The sequence below is a fragment of the Anomaloglossus baeobatrachus genome, chromosome 11 (genome assembly GCF_048569485.1).
Source record: "Anomaloglossus baeobatrachus isolate aAnoBae1 chromosome 11, aAnoBae1.hap1, whole genome shotgun sequence".
In the NCBI taxonomy this organism is placed as follows: domain Eukaryota; kingdom Metazoa; phylum Chordata; class Amphibia; order Anura; family Aromobatidae; genus Anomaloglossus; species Anomaloglossus baeobatrachus.
In genome coordinates, this window is record NC_134363.1 from 126525404 (window position 1) to 126542145 (window position 16742).

Sequence of the window (16742 nt, forward strand, 5' to 3'; positions counted from 1 at the left end):
GGGGAATCATAATGCCAGGTCAGTTTTACAAAATAGTGAACATGGTAAATAAATAAACACTCATGTAATTGCACTTTTTTTTTTAAATTTTTTCAAGTTCCCTGCACTTGCATTTTTTTTCCCCATATTCCAATATGATATGTGGCAGAATGAATGGTGCCATTTAAAAGTACAACTCGTCCCGCAAAAAACAAGCCCTCATACAGGTATATTGAGTGAAATATAAAAAATGGTTATGGCTCTTGGAATAAAGAGAGGAAAAAACAAAAAATGGAAAATCGCCCGAAGGTGAAGGGGTTAATGAATTTAATACAATTTGCTGAATTCACTCATAAATTCATGTATTTTATGACATCTCTCGCTTTGTTTATTCTCTTCAATGTGTTCCTACACTGCTCTTCAACAGATCAGTAACAAGCAGTAAATAACTGCACCATCAGCCTCTTTGGGCCATGTTCACATGTTGCGTATTTGGTGAGTTTTTTACCTCAGTATTTGTAGCCAAAACCAGGAGTGGGTGAGAAATACACAAGTGGTGCCGTGTTTTTATTATACTTTTCCTCTGATTGTTCCACTCCTGGTTTTGGCTACAAATACTGAGGTAAAAAACTCACCAAATATTCAACGTGTATACGTGGCCTTAGTGGGACCCAGATCTCCTAAACACTTAAGCCAGGTGCCCACGCTGAGTATTTGGTGAGGTTTTTACCTCAGACAAAACCAGGAGTGGAACAATCAGAGGAAAGGTATATTAGAAACACGGGCACCACTTCTGTATTTATCACCCACTCCTGGTTTTGGCAACAAACACTGAGGTAAAAAAATCACCAAATACTCAGTATGTGCATGTGGCCTAAGTATTTAGCAGAACCGGGTCCCAATAAGGCCACATGCATATGTTGAGTATTTGATGAGTTTTTTTACCTCAGAATTTGTAGCCAAAATCAGGAGTGGGTGATAAATCCAAAAGTGGTGCCTGTGTTTCTGTGACGCCCTGGGCTAGCCAGGTAGTCACAGGTAGACCCCCTGCACAAACACCAGCCCCTAATAAGGTGACAGTAGCCAACCTACAAACTCTTGTCACCTCTCTCAGTGTTCAATGGTCACACCAGGGGGCGGAGCCAGGTGGTTGGCCACGCCCACCTAGGAGTCCAGAGAGCCTGAGACAGGAAACAGTCAGTTTAGTACAGTGAAGGGGAGTTGAAGTTCAAGTGCAGCAGGACTGAGGCGTCAGGTCTGCAGCGACAACACTGACTGGTGCCGGGGTCGTAGCCCTGGTACCGTGGCAAGGAGGCAGACGGTGGTGGCCGCCTGCAGGAGCTGGGATTACAGCCATTGGAACCGTAAGGGCCCGGGACCGGGTAGGGGCCCGCCGGTACCGAAACGGGGAACAGATTGGAAACCAGAGCACCAGGAGGGGTACTCAGACCCAGTACGAGGCCCAGAAACCACTGGATCGAGTCAAATTCACTGATTGAGGTCTGGACTTTAGGTCCTTTCCCACCCAAGACCTGATTGAAGACAACAGCCCAACCATAGGGATAGAAAGCTACCACCCAGGCATCGAGATCCCACGGGCCAGCGTCTGCGGGCACGCGGATTCTGCCGGCACACACAAAGCTGGGGAGCGGACTACCATTGCACAGGCATAGGAGTCATCATTTCTACCAAAAGTGAGGTGCAGGAGAAAGGCGGAAACCACCAACCTAAAAAGGGAAAAAGCGCAGCCGGCTGCGGGCACCGTCCACCATCTTGCTTGGTTCACCAGAGACTCCAGTGTGTCTGTAATAGTGAGTACAACAGTGCCCTCGGGCCTTGCACCACGCCACACCGCACCGACACACCAGCATTCATCCACCCCCCCTCCTCAGCACCCTCGGGCCCCCGGGACCATCATCCCTCTACCCACGGAGGGGTCAACACCAAGCTGCGCAACACCGTCCCCGGGAACCTAGTCAACGGCAGCGGTGGTGTCCATCCATTCACCACTACCCGTGGGTGGCGTCACGAACTTAATCCCTAAACAACCGCGGCCTCGGCCGTGGACCTTCCCCCCCCACCGAACACCACCCCTCACGTAGCACCAGCATCCCTTCAGAGAGACGTGACCCCCTGGGTCCGGGAGGAGCTCGAGCCACCCACCGACGAGCCCGGACCTGAGCGGCTCGGCAGGCGGCCGAGCCCCGGGGCAGTACATTGCTATTAGGCCTAAGCCACACGGTGAGAACATTGGTGCAAGTGGAGTGCGATAAAACATCGCATTCCACTCGGACCAATATTAGCCTGTGTTATCACCCATGAGCGATTATTTTCTCAGCCCTAATCGGACTGAGAAAACAATCGCAGCATGCTGCGATTGTAATGCGAGACTCTTTCTCTCACACCCATTCAAGTGTATGGGGTGAGAGAAAAATCGCACTGCACTCGCGGTACACCGGTGTACCGCGCGCGCAGAGCGAGAATCGCAATAGCCGACTATGGAGGAGAGAGGGAGAGAATCAGAGCCGGCCCACTCCCCGCAGCTGAGGTCCACTCGCACAGTTGGACCTCAGTCGCATGGATACTCGCATGACACTCGGCTTCTGCGGTGCTGCCAGCGTGAACCGAGTGTCATGCGAGAATCGCAGTAGTGCCCCGTGTGGCCCTGGCCTTATACTTTTCCTCTGATTGTTCCTCTCCTGGTTTTGGCTACAAATACTTACGGTAAAAAACTCACCAAATGCTCAGTGTGCACGTGGCCTGAGGGGACCTGGTTCTCCTAAACACTAAGGCCACGTGCACACATTGAGTATTTGGTGAGTTTTTTTACCTCAGTATTTGTAGCCAAAACCAGGAGTGGCACAATCAGAGGAAAAGTATAATAGACACAGGGTCAACACTTCTAGATTTTTCACCCACTCCTGGTTTTGGCTACAAATACTGAGGTAAAAAAACTCACCAAATACTCAATGTGTGCACGTGGCCTTAGTGTTTAGGAGAACCAGGTCCCCTAAGGCCACGTGCACACATTGAGTATTTGGTGAGTTTTTTACCTCAGTATTTGTAGCCAAAACCAGGAGTGGGTGATAAATACAGAAGTGGTGCCGTGTTTCTAAGATATTTTTCCTGTGATTGTTCCACTCCTTGTTTTAGCTACAAGTACAGAGGTAAAAAACTCACCAAATACCTTGTGCACGTGGTCTTAGTGGGACCCCGATCTCCTAAATATTTAGGCCACGTGCAAATGTTGAGTAGTGAGTTTTTTACCTCAGTATTTGCAACCAAAACCAGAAGTGGGTGATAAACACAGAAGTGGTGCCGTGTTTCTATTACACTTTTCCTCTGATTGTTCCACTCCTGGTTTTCACTACAAATACTGAGGTAAAAAAGTCACCAAATACTCAACATGTGAACTTGGCCTTACAGAAATGATTTCTAGGAAGGTAGACGCTGTGACAAAAGTCCAGATCTGCGTGATTCTAGTTTGTGTGGCGCTGCGCCTCCTCCTCTCCTGCACACACCTGGGTGATGTCAGCATTATTACAATCTCTGGGCTGATCCCACAGAGGAGGCTACAGGAAGTGAGAGCAGGGAGGAGAATGGAGGCTGCAGGCTGAGCACAGGAGAGTGCAGCACCCAGGACAGTGAAGAAGACTATGGGGGCCACCAGGAGCCAGGACCACTGCTGATAACCTGAGACACAGCAGGCAGGTGAGAAAAGAGGTAGGGGGATGTTTCCCACATTCCTTCTGTCAGCAGATGTCAGTAACTCCGCTCTGTCCCTGCAGTTCTGGGAATGATCAGTATCTGCAGCGCCCACTGTCCTGGGATCTGCTGTTATGATGCAGATCTATGGCCAGGATGATGAGGGTTATTGTTCCTGACAACTTTTATAGTTTGTGTGTTTTCAGTGAAGAGTTACTTTGTGTCGTGTACGTGTATTATGTATCAGCCATAACGATACATTGTTTCATATAAATCAGCAGCGGCGACTCTTTTTCTTTGATTTTGCATTATGTTGCAGAAGATCTTCCTAATATTTAGGAAAGCCTCGCGCCTTATTTAATATGGAGTAAGATCTTTGATTTGGCACGTGGAGAGCTCTGTTTGTCATGAATGTATCTGCCAATTTAATTTTGGACTGACACTCAATTTTTATCAATTTGATGCAATTTTTTGACCATATTATTATCAGACATGATGGTACGTGTTTTTTTTTTCCAATGCTGTGGTAGATGCCACAGCGACATATTTCCTAGACGTATGTGTTTTGGCTTTATGGGATATTAAAATTATTCTGTCGTCACATCAAAATGTGAACCCATAATATTTAAACACCAAGAATAATAATATTTATTCATTTTTATAGCACTATTAATTCCTTAGCGCTTTACATACATTGGCATCACTGTCCCCATTGGGGCTCACAATCTAGAGTCCCGATGAGCATGTCTTTGGAGTGTGGGAGGAAACCGGAGGAAACCCACGCAGACACGGGGATAACATACAAGACACAATGTTCTGCGATATGTCACTGATAAACAACGTTCAATGCTTTTTTGGAATGCCCAGTTTTTAAAACTGGTTGTCAAGATATGCTGAGAGTTGTAGTTCTTCAATAACTGGGAAGACACAGGTAGGAGAAAACGACTTTTTATTAAGTAGTGCATGAGCTGACGCTTTAATCCTTAATTACTCCAAAGCAATATAAGCCACACACATCTGTATTCATCACTTTTGAGGTATTATCTATTATTTTAGTATTGCTGCACCATATTCCATGGGTGAATGCTCCAACAACTATTCTTTCTGACCCATGCATGGTTATTTTATAATGGCACCACTTATCTCTGGGCAGGTCTGCAGATGGGGGCCTGATCATACACCTTTTGCATTGCAGTTCTATGTAATGTTTGTGCCCACTTTTTCTTTTTGTGACTCTCCCTAGCCTCAGGGCATAAGCCTAGATAATCCTGTCCCAGTTCTGTATTGCATTACACATGCCATTTGAAAGACAGGAAAGAGGCGCACAGTGGTGAGCGTGCACTGAAATACCTTGTTTCCCTGAAAATAAGGTAAGGTTTTATATTATTTTTAGATCCAAAAGATGCGTTGGGGCCTATTTTTTGGCGGATGTCTTATATTTTGTATTGGCATCAGTGAATGGGTCCCCCATTAATGGAAAATTAATGTGTGCTACCCCCGCCCACCTCTCTGCACCAGAATCAGTGATGAGAACATATGTTTATTGCAAATGAATATACACGCCCTACCTGCACCTGTATTCCTGCCCACCTCTGTGCCGGCATCAGTGATTCAGTCAGACTGCCGTATTACTGCCTAGGATGGCAGTGCAATGCTCGTAATGCCCGGTGGCTCTATTGACCCGAGTGTGTCAGCGTATGTCTCTTTGCAGGTGTCCTATGGGCCCGGTGCAAGATTTGGACCTGTCCCAACTCCCCGCTCCCCCTGCATGTTGGTCAGATGTATGGGCCCTTGTAGCTAAATTCTTTAGACATACAGTACAGTATGTGTTGCTCTATTATGTAGTAATGTCCCTCATCCTGTACTAATATCTCATCTTGGGTCCCTTCCTGGTATATATGTCCCCATCTTGTGCACATTGTGATATATATGTCCCCCCCATCCTAGGACCATCCTGGTATAATCTGCCCCCATTCCGAGACCATTCTGTTTTTGTTTTTTTTTGTCCCATCCTTGTATAGATGTCCCTCATCCTGGGCCCATCTTGGTATATATGTCCCTCATCCTTGTATAGATGTCCCTCATCCTGGGCCCATCTTGGTATATATGTCCCTCACCTAGCTCATGTTTCCACAATGACTGGAGCAGTCCTGCGCCGCTCTATGCTGTGTGAGGGGCAGTAGGTGCCTTCTCATGATGTCATCACTCATCCAAAATCCACGGAGAGCATGTCCAGGCTGGATGGTGGAGCAGCTAATTACTACCTGCTACCGTATTGTTTTCATCTGTATCTACGTCCTAAGGTCGTAGATGAAGTTGAAACCAGGACATACCTCTTACTGAGTGATGCATAGCTCCCAACCCTCCTACTTCTAATGCTACATTCCTGGCACAGCTTCCCAAGTCTGGGAATGTCCCTCTGGGATGGTTAAGGGGTATATGCAGATAACAGATAAGTGGTCGCCAGGGTCACTTCTGACGACTAGAAAGTCCCAGTTGACATGTGAAGACACTGCACCAGGTTTGTGTCCCAATAGGCTGGGTGAGGGAAATTCTAGGTTTCCTATAAGTCCCTGGGGCAGAGGGATTTTCTTCTTGCATTGATTTACATTGTGATAAACACCCACGTATCGTACTGCTTTGTCCACTGATGAATTATAGGTTTGCACAAAAGGGTGTAGACCTGATTATAAAGACTTTAGCTCGAAATCTAAGATCCTGGTTTTAGGTCCTGAGTCACAATATGAGGAAACAAGTTTTACAAGAGAAAAAATAGAGGCCTACAGGAATATGAAACTGGTAAGAGCAGGGGACGTAAAATGAGTGTAGTGAATCTCCATGATCCTACTGTAAATCAGAAAGGTGACATTAGATTATATAACAAAAAATGGAGCAGCAGCTAAAATGTTTAGCTATTGTTAAAGCACACCAACCACCAGGATTTTCCTATATAACCTAAAGCCAGTGCTATACTGGCACGATCAGGCTGATTCTATACATACCTTTTAGGTGTCAGGTTTTGAAACACAAGCGAGTAAAGTTAATAAAATCAGCAGCTTGTTGAGTGACGGCAGCTGCCGATCAGCTGATAGCTGAGGTGGATATTTGTAGCACCCCTGAAACCATCAGGGAGCTACAAGGTTTTTCATCCCCACCAGGATGCAGGGCCTACTCCCTAGGTCCCCGGAAGACCAGTGCCGGTCACACACAAACACTCCAGGTAATCCCAGTTTTCCCAACAGTCCCCCATACAATGATGCAAAGCTAGGGTCGGACCAATGGATGGCCACCTAGAGGTGGAGCCAGTCCAGTCCACTAGTTGAATAGGTGGGAGAGACGGATAGGGAGTGAGTATCGGTCGGAGGCGAGAGAGGAGTGAAGCTGGACCTGAGGAGACGCACTGACAGAGTTGTCAGTAACCTGGTGCCCAGGAGGGTAGTTGCCGGAGGAGTACTCCCGGATCTACGCATCGACGGGGTACAGGACCCTAGGACAGACAGAAGCTCCAAGCAGGCCTGTTAACACCTGTACAGCGAGGGGACCATCAAGGACCTCGCTGACCCTAAAAATCTGAGACTGTAGCAAAGAGAGAGCCGGGGACAGGACCAGAGACTCCAACCCCACAGGGTTCACGCTACAGTCATTCGGACAGCAGTGGAAAGAAACACCACCAGACGGGGACCCACTAACCAGAGACAGGTGCAGGGGAAGAAGGTACCAGATTACTACACTGGCACTGGGACAAAGGGGACCTGAAGGGTGAAACCAGCCAGCCTCGGGTGACCAGTTATCACCAGAAAGTGAGTAAAGAACCAGTTGCACTGAACCCCTTGTGTGGACTACCTTCTTCCGACACCCATCATTAAACCTACCCTCTGGGGCCCGGCCCTGCTTGCGGAGGGTCTAACATCTAGGCTGCCATTAACACCAGCCCCAGTAGTGGACATTGTGCAGCGGCGGCTAAATCCACATGCCGCAACACCGCAAGTGGCGTCACGTCTGATCACTAATCTAATCTCTTGTAAATATGTCCCCTTTAGAAAAAGGGCCCAGGGCATGGAACCGGGCAACGGCCACCAAAGTGACATTCCCCGGGACAGAGTACCCCATATCCATGTGCGTCACATATTCATAGTTATCCCCTCCCCTATTACTTATGCTATTTCTATCGTACAATCGTTTTTTTTCTTTGTGACTTAAAGTACCTGTGCTGATGCCATACCATGTGACTAGAAGGGGCGGAGCCTCAGCCAAAATAGCGGATACCAGGAAGCAACGTTTTTCTCTTGATAATTAGTGCTCTTTAATGATTGGTGTAGTCAGAAACACATGAAATTTGTCATACTGCTTGATGAAACATTAATTTTTATTCTTCTTTTTTTTTTTTTTATCGTATGGGAATTAAGCTCTATTTTATTTATTTTTTTTTTTTAATTGTTGTATCTGTATTGTTGTATCCCAAATGTGGTCCATCCGCCCAGCATCAGCCTTTTCTGTCCCTAGCATCAGCCTCTCTCCTCCCAGCCTACCCCAGCCTCTCTTCTCTCAGCCTCCCCCTCCCAGCCTTCCCCAGGATCAGCCTCTCTCATCCCAGCATCAGCCTCTCTCCTCCCAGCATCAGCCTCTCCTCTCTGTTCCCAGCATCAGCCTCTCTCCTCCCAGCCTTCTCCAGCATCAGCCTCTCTCTTCCCAGCCTCCCCCAGCATCAGCCTCTCTCCTTCCAGCCTCCCCCAGCATCAGCCTCTCTCCTTCCAGCCTCCCCCAGCATCAGCCTCTCTCCTTCCAGCCTCCCCCAGCATCAGCCTCTCTCCTTCCAGCCTCCCCCAGTATCAGCCTCTCTCCTTCCAGCCTCCCCCAGTATCAGCCTCTCTCCTTCCAGCCTCCCCCAGCATCAGCCTCTCTCCTTCCAGCCTCCCCCAGCATCAGCCTCTCTCCTTCCAGCCTCCCCCAGCATCAGCCTCTCTCCTTCCAGCCTCCCCCAGCATCAGCCTCTCTCCTTCCAGCCTCCCCCAGCATCAGCCTCTCTCCTTCCAGCCTCCCCCAGCATCAGCCTCTCTCCTTCCAGCCTCCCCCAGCATCAGCCTCTCTCCTTCCAGCCTCCCCCAGCATCAGCCTCTCTCCTTCCAGCCTCCCCCAGCATCAGCCTCTCTCCTTCCAGCCTCCCCCAGCATCAGCCTCTCTCCTTCCAGCCTCCCCCAGCATCAGCCTCTCTCCTTCCAGCCTCCCCCAGCATCAGCCTCTCTCCTTCCAGCCTCCCCCAGCATCAGCCTCTCTCCTTCCAGCCTCCCCCAGCATCAGCCTCTCTCCTTCCAGCCTCCCCCAGCATCAGCCTCTCTCCTTCCAGCCTCCCCCAGCATCAGCCTCTCTCCTTCCAGCCTCCCCCAGCATCAGCCTCTCTCCTTCCAGCCTCCCCCAGCATCAGCCTCTCTCCTTCCAGCCTCCCCCAGCATCAGCCTCTCTCCTTCCAGCCTCCCCCAGCATCAGCCTCTCTCCTTCCAGCCTCCCCCAGCATCAGCCTCTCTCCTTCCAGCCTCCCCCAGCATCAGCCTCTCTCCTTCCAGCCTCCCCCAGCATCAGCCTCTCTCCTTCCAGCCTCCCCCAGCATCAGCCTCTCTCCTTCCAGCCTCCCCCAGCATCAGCCTCTCTCCTTCCAGCCTCCCCCAGCATCAGCCTCTCTCCTTCCAGCCTCCCCCAGCATCAGCCTCTCTCCTTCCAGCCTCCCCCAGCATCAGCCTCTCTCCTTCCAGCCTCCCCCAGCATCAGCCTCTCTCCTTCCAGCCTCCCCCAGCATCAGCCTCTCTCCTTCCAGCCTCCCCCAGCATCAGCCTCTCTCCTTCCAGCCTCCCCCAGCATCAGCCTCTCTCCTTCCAGCCTCCCCCAGCATCAGCCTCTCTCCTTCCAGCCTCCCCCAGCATCAGCCTCTCTCCTTCCAGCCTCCCCCAGCATCAGCCTCTCTCCTTCCAGCCTCCCCCAGCATCAGCCTCTCTCCTTCCAGCCTCCCCCAGCATCAGCCTCTCTCCTTCCAGCCTCCCCCAGCATCCGCCTCTCTCCTTCCAGCCTCCCCCAGCATCAGCCTCTCTCCTTCCAGCCTCCCCCAGCATCAGCCTCTCTCCTTCCAGCCTCCCCCAGCATCAGCCTCTCTCCTTCCAGCCTCCCCCAGCATCAGCCTCTCTCCTTCCAGCCTCCCCCAGCATCAGCCTCTCTCCTTCCAGCCTCCCCCAGCATCAGCCTCTCTCCTTCCAGCCTCCCCCAGCATCAGCCTCTCTCCTTCCAGCCTCCCCCAGCATCAGCCTCTCTCCTTCCAGCCTCCCCCAGCATCAGCCTCTCTCCTTCCAGCCTCCCCCAGCATCAGCCTCTCTCCTTCCAGCCTCCCCCAGCATCAGCCTCTCTCCTTCCAGCCTCCCCCAGCATCAGCCTCCTTCTCCCAGCCTTCCCCAGCATCAGCCTCCTTCTCCCAGCCTCCCCCAGCATCAGCCTCCTTCTCCCAGCCTTCCCCAGCATCAGCCTCTCTCCTTCCAGCCTCCCCCAGCATCAGCCTCCTTCTCCCAGCCTTCCCCAGCATCAGCCTCTCTCCTTCCAGCCTCCCCCAGCATCAGCCTCCTTCTCCCAGCCTTCCCCAGCATCAGCCTCCTTCTCCCAGCCTCCCCCAGCATCAGCCTCCTTCTCCCAGCCTCCCCCAGCATCAGCCTCCTTCTCCCAGCCTCCCCCAGCATCAGCCTCCTTCTCCCAGCCTTCCCCAGCATCAGCCTCCTTCTCCCAGCCTTCCCCAGCATCAGCCTCCTTCTCCCAGCCTTCCCCAGGATCAGCCTCCTTCTCCCAGCCTTCCCCAGGATCAGCCTCCTTCTCCCAGCCTTCCCCAGGGTCAGCCTCTCTCCTCCCAGCCTTTCCCAGGATCAGCCTCTCTCCTCCCAGCCTCAGCCTCTCTCCTTCCAGCCTCCCCCAGCATCAGCCTCTCTCCTTCCCAGCCTTCCCCAGGATCAGCCTCTCTGCTCCCAGCCTCCTCCAGCACGCAGTGTTCCTCTGCCGACACTCACACACACAACCGATCGCATACACTCACACACACAACCGATCGCATACACTCACACACACACCCGATCGCATACACTCACACACACACCCGATCGCATACACTCACACACACAACCGATCGCATACACTCACACACACAGACACTGACGAAATCGCACATACGCGCTGATACTCACAACATCCGGAGATACCACATGCTTCTGGCCATGTGATCCTCCGTCAGGTCCTGGAAGGTCAAAGCAGCACAGTATCGAGGCCGAGAAGCAAGCGATATCGCCGGATGCTGTGAGTGTGTGGATGCGATGTGTGTGTGAGGTGTTTGTGAGAGGGAGTGTGATCTGATGTGTGTGTGCTGTTATGTGTGTGCGTGTGGATCTCCCGCCGCTGCAGGACCTTGATGCGCTTGTAACCATGGTTACCAAAGTATCCCGTTCCCCGCTCGCACGGGAGCCCACACCAGCATACGGCGGCGGCGTACGCTGATGTGGGCTCCCGTTGGAAGGGGGGGGGGAGTACAGTGCTCACCTGGGATTCGTGGCACCGTGACCGTGTCAGTTCGGGGAATGCGCGGGGGGGGCAGAGCTAACGTCCATTGCGTGAGGGGGGCGGGGCGTGGCGTGGCCGAGTTGCCAATGCCTGCAGGGTGCCGGGGCGAGGGGCCAGTCTGTGGGGGGGGCGGAGCCTGGGCGAGCGGCTGGCCAATCCGTGTGGGGGCGCAGCCTGGGCGAGCGGCCAATCGGTGTGGGGGGGGGGGGGCCATGGCGAGCCCAGCGGCCAATCAGCTTTGTGTCACCGTAAGGACACAATTTTGAAGCATGACAGACAGACGGACAGAATAAGGCAATTATATATATAGATATACAGTCACGGCTGAAAGTGTTGGCACACTTCAAATTGTTCCAGAAAATTAGGTATTTCTCCAAGAAAATGATTGCAATTACACATTTTGTTGTACACATTTATTTCCTTTTGAGTGTATTGGAACAACATAAAGGGGAAAAAAGGCAAATTGGACATAATTTCACACAACCTCAAAAATGGTCTGGACAAAATTGTTGGCACCTTTTCCAAAATTGTGGGTAAACAACTTTTGTTAAAGCATGTGATGCCTGTTCAATCTCACCTCTGGCAAGTTTTAGTTGTTAGCAATATGAAGTTCACACCTGAAACCAGATAATAAGGGGAGAAGTTGACTCAATCTTTGTATTGTGTCTGTGGGTGCCAAGCATGGAGAACAGAAATAGGAGAAAAGGACTTTCTGATGACAAAAGAACCAAAATTGTTGAAAAAATATCAACAATCTCAAGGTTGCAAGTCCATGTATATAAATCTTGATGTTCTTTTGTCCACGGTGTGCAGCATAATCAAGAATTTTACAACCCATGTCATTGTAGCAAATCTCCCTGGACATGGACCGCAGATTAAAATCAATTAAAGGTTGCAATGCAGAACAGTCTGTATGGTGCATAAGCCGCCTCAATCGAATTCCAAAGAAATTCAAGCTGTTCTGCAGGCTAAGGGTGCATCAGTGTCAGTGTGAACTATTTGTCCACATTTGATTTAACTGAAACCCTATTGCAGGAGACCCAGGAGGACCTCACTGCTAACACATAGACATAAAAAAGCTAGACTGCCAAAATGTCTGTTAATTAGCCAAAATCCTTCTGGTAAAGCGACTTGTAGACACATGAGATCAAAATAAAGCTTTTTGGTAAGCACATCATTCTACGGTTTACTAAAAATGGAATGAGCCCTACAAAGAAAAGAACATAGTACCTACAGTCAGATAAGGTGGAGGTTCAAAGATGTTTTGGGGTTGTGTTGCTACCTCTGACACTGGATGTCTTGACTGTGTGCAAGATATTATGAAATCTGAAGATTACCATAGGATTTTGGGTTGCAATGTAGTGCCCAGTGTCAGAAAGCTGAGTTTGCGTCCTAGGCCACGGGCTGGACAATGACACCAAACATACTTCAGAATTCTCCAGCACTTTGCTTCCTTCATTTCTGGGGCTTCTTGAAGTGACAGGAATGAGTCCGGATTGAAATACCATTAAACACCTGTGGAGAGATCTGAAAATTGCTCTTGGGAGAAGACGCCATCAAATATGAGAGATCTGGAGCAGTTTTCAAAAGAAGAGTCCAAGATTCCAGGAGAAAGGAGTAAGAAGCTTATGGATGCTTATAGGAAGCCACTGATTGCAGTTATTGATTTTTTTTTTTTTTTTTGGAAGTTTTGTGTGAAATGATATCCAGTTTACCTTGTGTTGTGTTTTTAGTTTGTGTGCATTGAAGAAGAAATATATAAACAAACAAAAAGCACAAAGGAAATAAACGTGTATAACAAAACATGTGTAATAGTAGTAATTTTCGGGATAAACACTTCATTTTCTGGAACAATTTCAAAGGTGACAACACTTTCGTGTGTGTAACTACACATACATAGTGGGTGAAATAAGTAATGAACACCACCAATTTTCTAAATATATTTCTAAAGCTGCTATTGACATTAATTTCTCACCAGATGTCGGTAACAACCCATCCAATCCACAAGCAAAGAAATCAAACCATGGATTTCCATAAATGTAGTGATGTGTAATAATGAGAAATGACACTGGAAAAAAAAGTATTGAACACATGACAAAAGAGATGTGCGAAAATCCTTGACAGTCATGATACTGGCTGAAATCTATCAGTAGTTACAAAGCAATCCTGCCACTTATTGAAAAATATTAGCTGGCCCAAGTGATGGCTTATATAAAGGTGTCTCATTACCAAGATGTCAGCCAAGAATCATTTCATGAAGGGTAAAACCAGTGAGCTGTCTCAAGTCCTTTGCAAATATTTGTATTGTCACAAAACATAATAATGGTTTGATTACAGAATCATTTCTAAACTGATAAATGTAATGTTCCTATGAGCACTGATGGGGCCATAATACGGAAGTGGAAAGAACATAATTTCACCAGAAACACCTTTAACCTGGAACATATACTCCCACGGCTTTCAGTATCATCTCTATGCTGACGACACACAGATCTACCGCTCTGGACCTGATATTACCTCTCTACCACCTAGAATCCTACAACGTCTGTCAACTATTTCATCCTTTTTAAAACTTTACATGGATAAAACCAAATTCATCATTCCCCCCCTCCCCCCCAGAGTGAGATGTTGGAAACAGACCTATCCATCAAAGTAAATGGCTGCTCGCGCTCCCCAGTACCTCAAGCACACTATCTTGGGGTAACCCTTGACTCTGCTCTCCTTCAAGTTTCATATCCAACTCTTACCACCTCTTTGCCAACTCCAACTCAAAGATATTTTCTGGGTCCGTACATTCCTTAACCAGGAATCTGTTAAAACACTTGTGCATGCCCTCATCGTCTCCCGCCTTGACTACTGCAACTTCTCTAAAAACTCCATACCAACAGTGAGGTTTGGAGGCCGGAACATCATGGTGTGGGGATGGCACTGGCAACCTTCATATAATTTGAAGGAAGGATGAAAGGACAAATGTGCAGAGACAGTCCTGATAAAAAATCTGCTGCTGTCTACCAGGATGATGTAGATGAAGAGGGCCCAGCCAATCACCGGACCTGAATCTAATAGAACATTTATGGAAGGAACTAAAGCTCAGAGTTCATAGGAGCCCATGGGACCTTAATGATGTGAAGAGTGTTTGTGTGCAAGAATGGACGAAAATCACACCCCAGAAATGTAGGCGACTAGTTTCTCCATACATTAGTCATTATCACCAAGCAAGGCTTTTTTTTTTTTTTTTTTTTTTATAAAGTATTAATTAAATTTCATTAAGCATTTTCAATACTTTTTCCATGTCCTTTCTCATTTTTGCACATTACTGAATTTATGGATACCATGCTGGTCTGTGGTTTGATTTCTTTGCCTGTGTGGATTGGATGGGTTGTTACTGACATTTGGTTAGAATTTTGTGTCAATGGGACCTCTTAGAAATATGTTTAGCAAGAAAATTGGTGTCGTGTTCAATACATATTTCACCAACTGTGTATATATAAATATACATCAGTATATTTTATATACCCTCCCCAATGTTTTGTATGGTCTGATTTTCACAGCTTGCCATATCCTAATCTCCTGGAAACATGATCGCACTGGTAGTAACTTATGTAGATATATCAGTCACCGGAGGTGAAGTTCGGACACTCTCCAGACCTCTCTCGTAATCTTCCTTGTTGGTATTTTATTATCCGTTGAGACGTGTGCAGCAGGGTGGCTGTTCATTCTACAAGATTTATTACTTTCGGGTATAACGCTTCACTTTAATTTCAGATTTGTCACTTTTGCTTTAGTTTATAGGATATATGATTTAATATGCAATGGTTATGTCTTGTAGGTACAACGTCTACAATGTCTCACCGCTACTCGGATCCATCAGTGGGGGAAAAGTCTATCCTTCTACTGGAGAAAAACAAATATTTGGACTTAAAGGCCAACACCACCTCAAATTCTACTTTGCAAAGAAAGCCCACAAATGCAATGGATAACGCCTCGTATGTTCCAGATCTGAATCCCTCCCCAGTGGAGGCACGTAGGATTGTACTGAGCACAGAAAGTGCTGCTGCACAAAAGCTTGGAACTCAACAAATGATCCCAAAAGGCTTGGCTCTTGCCTCAAAAACTAAAGTCCCTAGACATCACAGCTTTGCGGCAACTACTTTCAGCAAAGAACTTGCCCGCAATGACCCTAAGCGAATTTCTGCTCCGGACATCTGTCTAGACTCTCCCGATGATGATCCTGATGGTGGGGGGACATTGAAAAGAAATCTCCGTAACCAGTCTTATCGGGCAGCTATGAAAGGGTTTAAGGATGATGAATATGAGCCTCGAAAGCCAATCTCCACCCTAAAGCCTCTTTCAGAAGATCCAAATGCTCCACCTCCGAAGAGCCCTGGAAGATCGAAGGTGTGTATTATATAGTGATGTATAGTTTGTAAGCCTTACATACAAAGGGGCGATCAATGGAAAGAAAGAAAATGAACCAACAGACAAATATATGCCCCTCCCCAATACTCAGGCCATGTATAGCCTGTGGCCAGGTGTGGTGCTGTTTCTGAGAAATGGGCTATGTTTTACCAATCCTGGATATGTACCACTATTAATTCTTTAAAGGGAATCTGTCAGAAGGTTCTTGCAACATGGTGTAGTCAAAGAGACCCTGAATCCAACTGTATCTTTGTGTCAGAACCGCTCTACCCAGTAAGCTGAGTTTTTAGATTTAGCAATGCAACAGATCTCAGAAAGCTGCCCCCTCCTCCCACAACAAGCTCTGTATGTGCTGCGGGCGGGGAGGGAGCCGTCGCTGCTACGCTCTCACTGGCGCTCGGGTCCAGCGCTGCTGCTGCTGCGGCACGGTGGCTCGAGCGGTGGGCCGGATCCGGTGAGTGAAAGGGGTGGTTTGGTTTGGAGATTTGGTCTGTGACGCCACCCACGGTTTGTGGTGAGGTTGGGGCACCACCGCTGCTGGTGACTGGGATCCCGAGAGCGATGGCAGGGAGCAGCTGGGATGTTGTTTCCCCCTCCGTGGGTAGGGGGTTGGTTGTCCCGGGGCCCGGTGAGGTGACTGGAATGTGGATGGCAGGGTTTGGTGAGGTGCAGGGTCGCGGGGGCAGCGCGGTGCCAGACGGCACGGTGGTACTCACTCAGCCGACAACGTACACGGAGTCTCTGGTAAAACAAACGGCTGGTTGGACGGGTCCCGCAGCCGGCTGCAGTGGTCACTCCCGGTAGGTTGGCGGTGTCTGCCTTTCCCTGCACCTGTAGTGTGTTTTCGGCCCCGATGGCTTCCTACTGGTAACCTGCTCCCAAGCTTTGATAGGCACCGGAGGAGCCCCTTTTGCCCGCAGGCTCTGGCCCTGGGAATTGTAGCCTTGGCGGTGACTGTATTTCCCTTCACTGTTTGGACGGTTGCCTTCAATCGAGTCTTTGCTGCTGGGAAACCCCGGAGGTTCCCGTCGCTAACGGATTTGACCGGTTTAACGGCGACT

At 49.0% G+C, this 16742-nt stretch overlaps 1 protein-coding gene across 3 annotated transcripts in view; it reads left to right on the plus strand.

The window, feature by feature from the left end:
* The first annotated feature begins 3562 nt into the window (after nucleotides 1-3562).
* The window catches only part of ARHGEF16 (Rho guanine nucleotide exchange factor 16), a 78763-nt gene continuing 65583 nt past the window's right edge, over nucleotides 3563-16742 (plus strand). For 2 of the 3 annotated variants that reach the window (XR_012727454.1, XM_075327130.1), the window contains exons 1-2: nucleotides 3563-3690; nucleotides 15092-15660. Coding sequence is in view for 2 of the 3 variants with exons in the window: in XM_075327130.1 (XP_075183245.1) it covers nucleotides 15106-15660 (555 nt within the window). In the remaining variant the exon portion in view is untranslated. Of the gene's footprint in view, nucleotides 3703-15091; nucleotides 15661-16742 lie in introns of all 3 variants that reach the window. The other variant, XM_075327131.1, reaches the window with a different exon arrangement.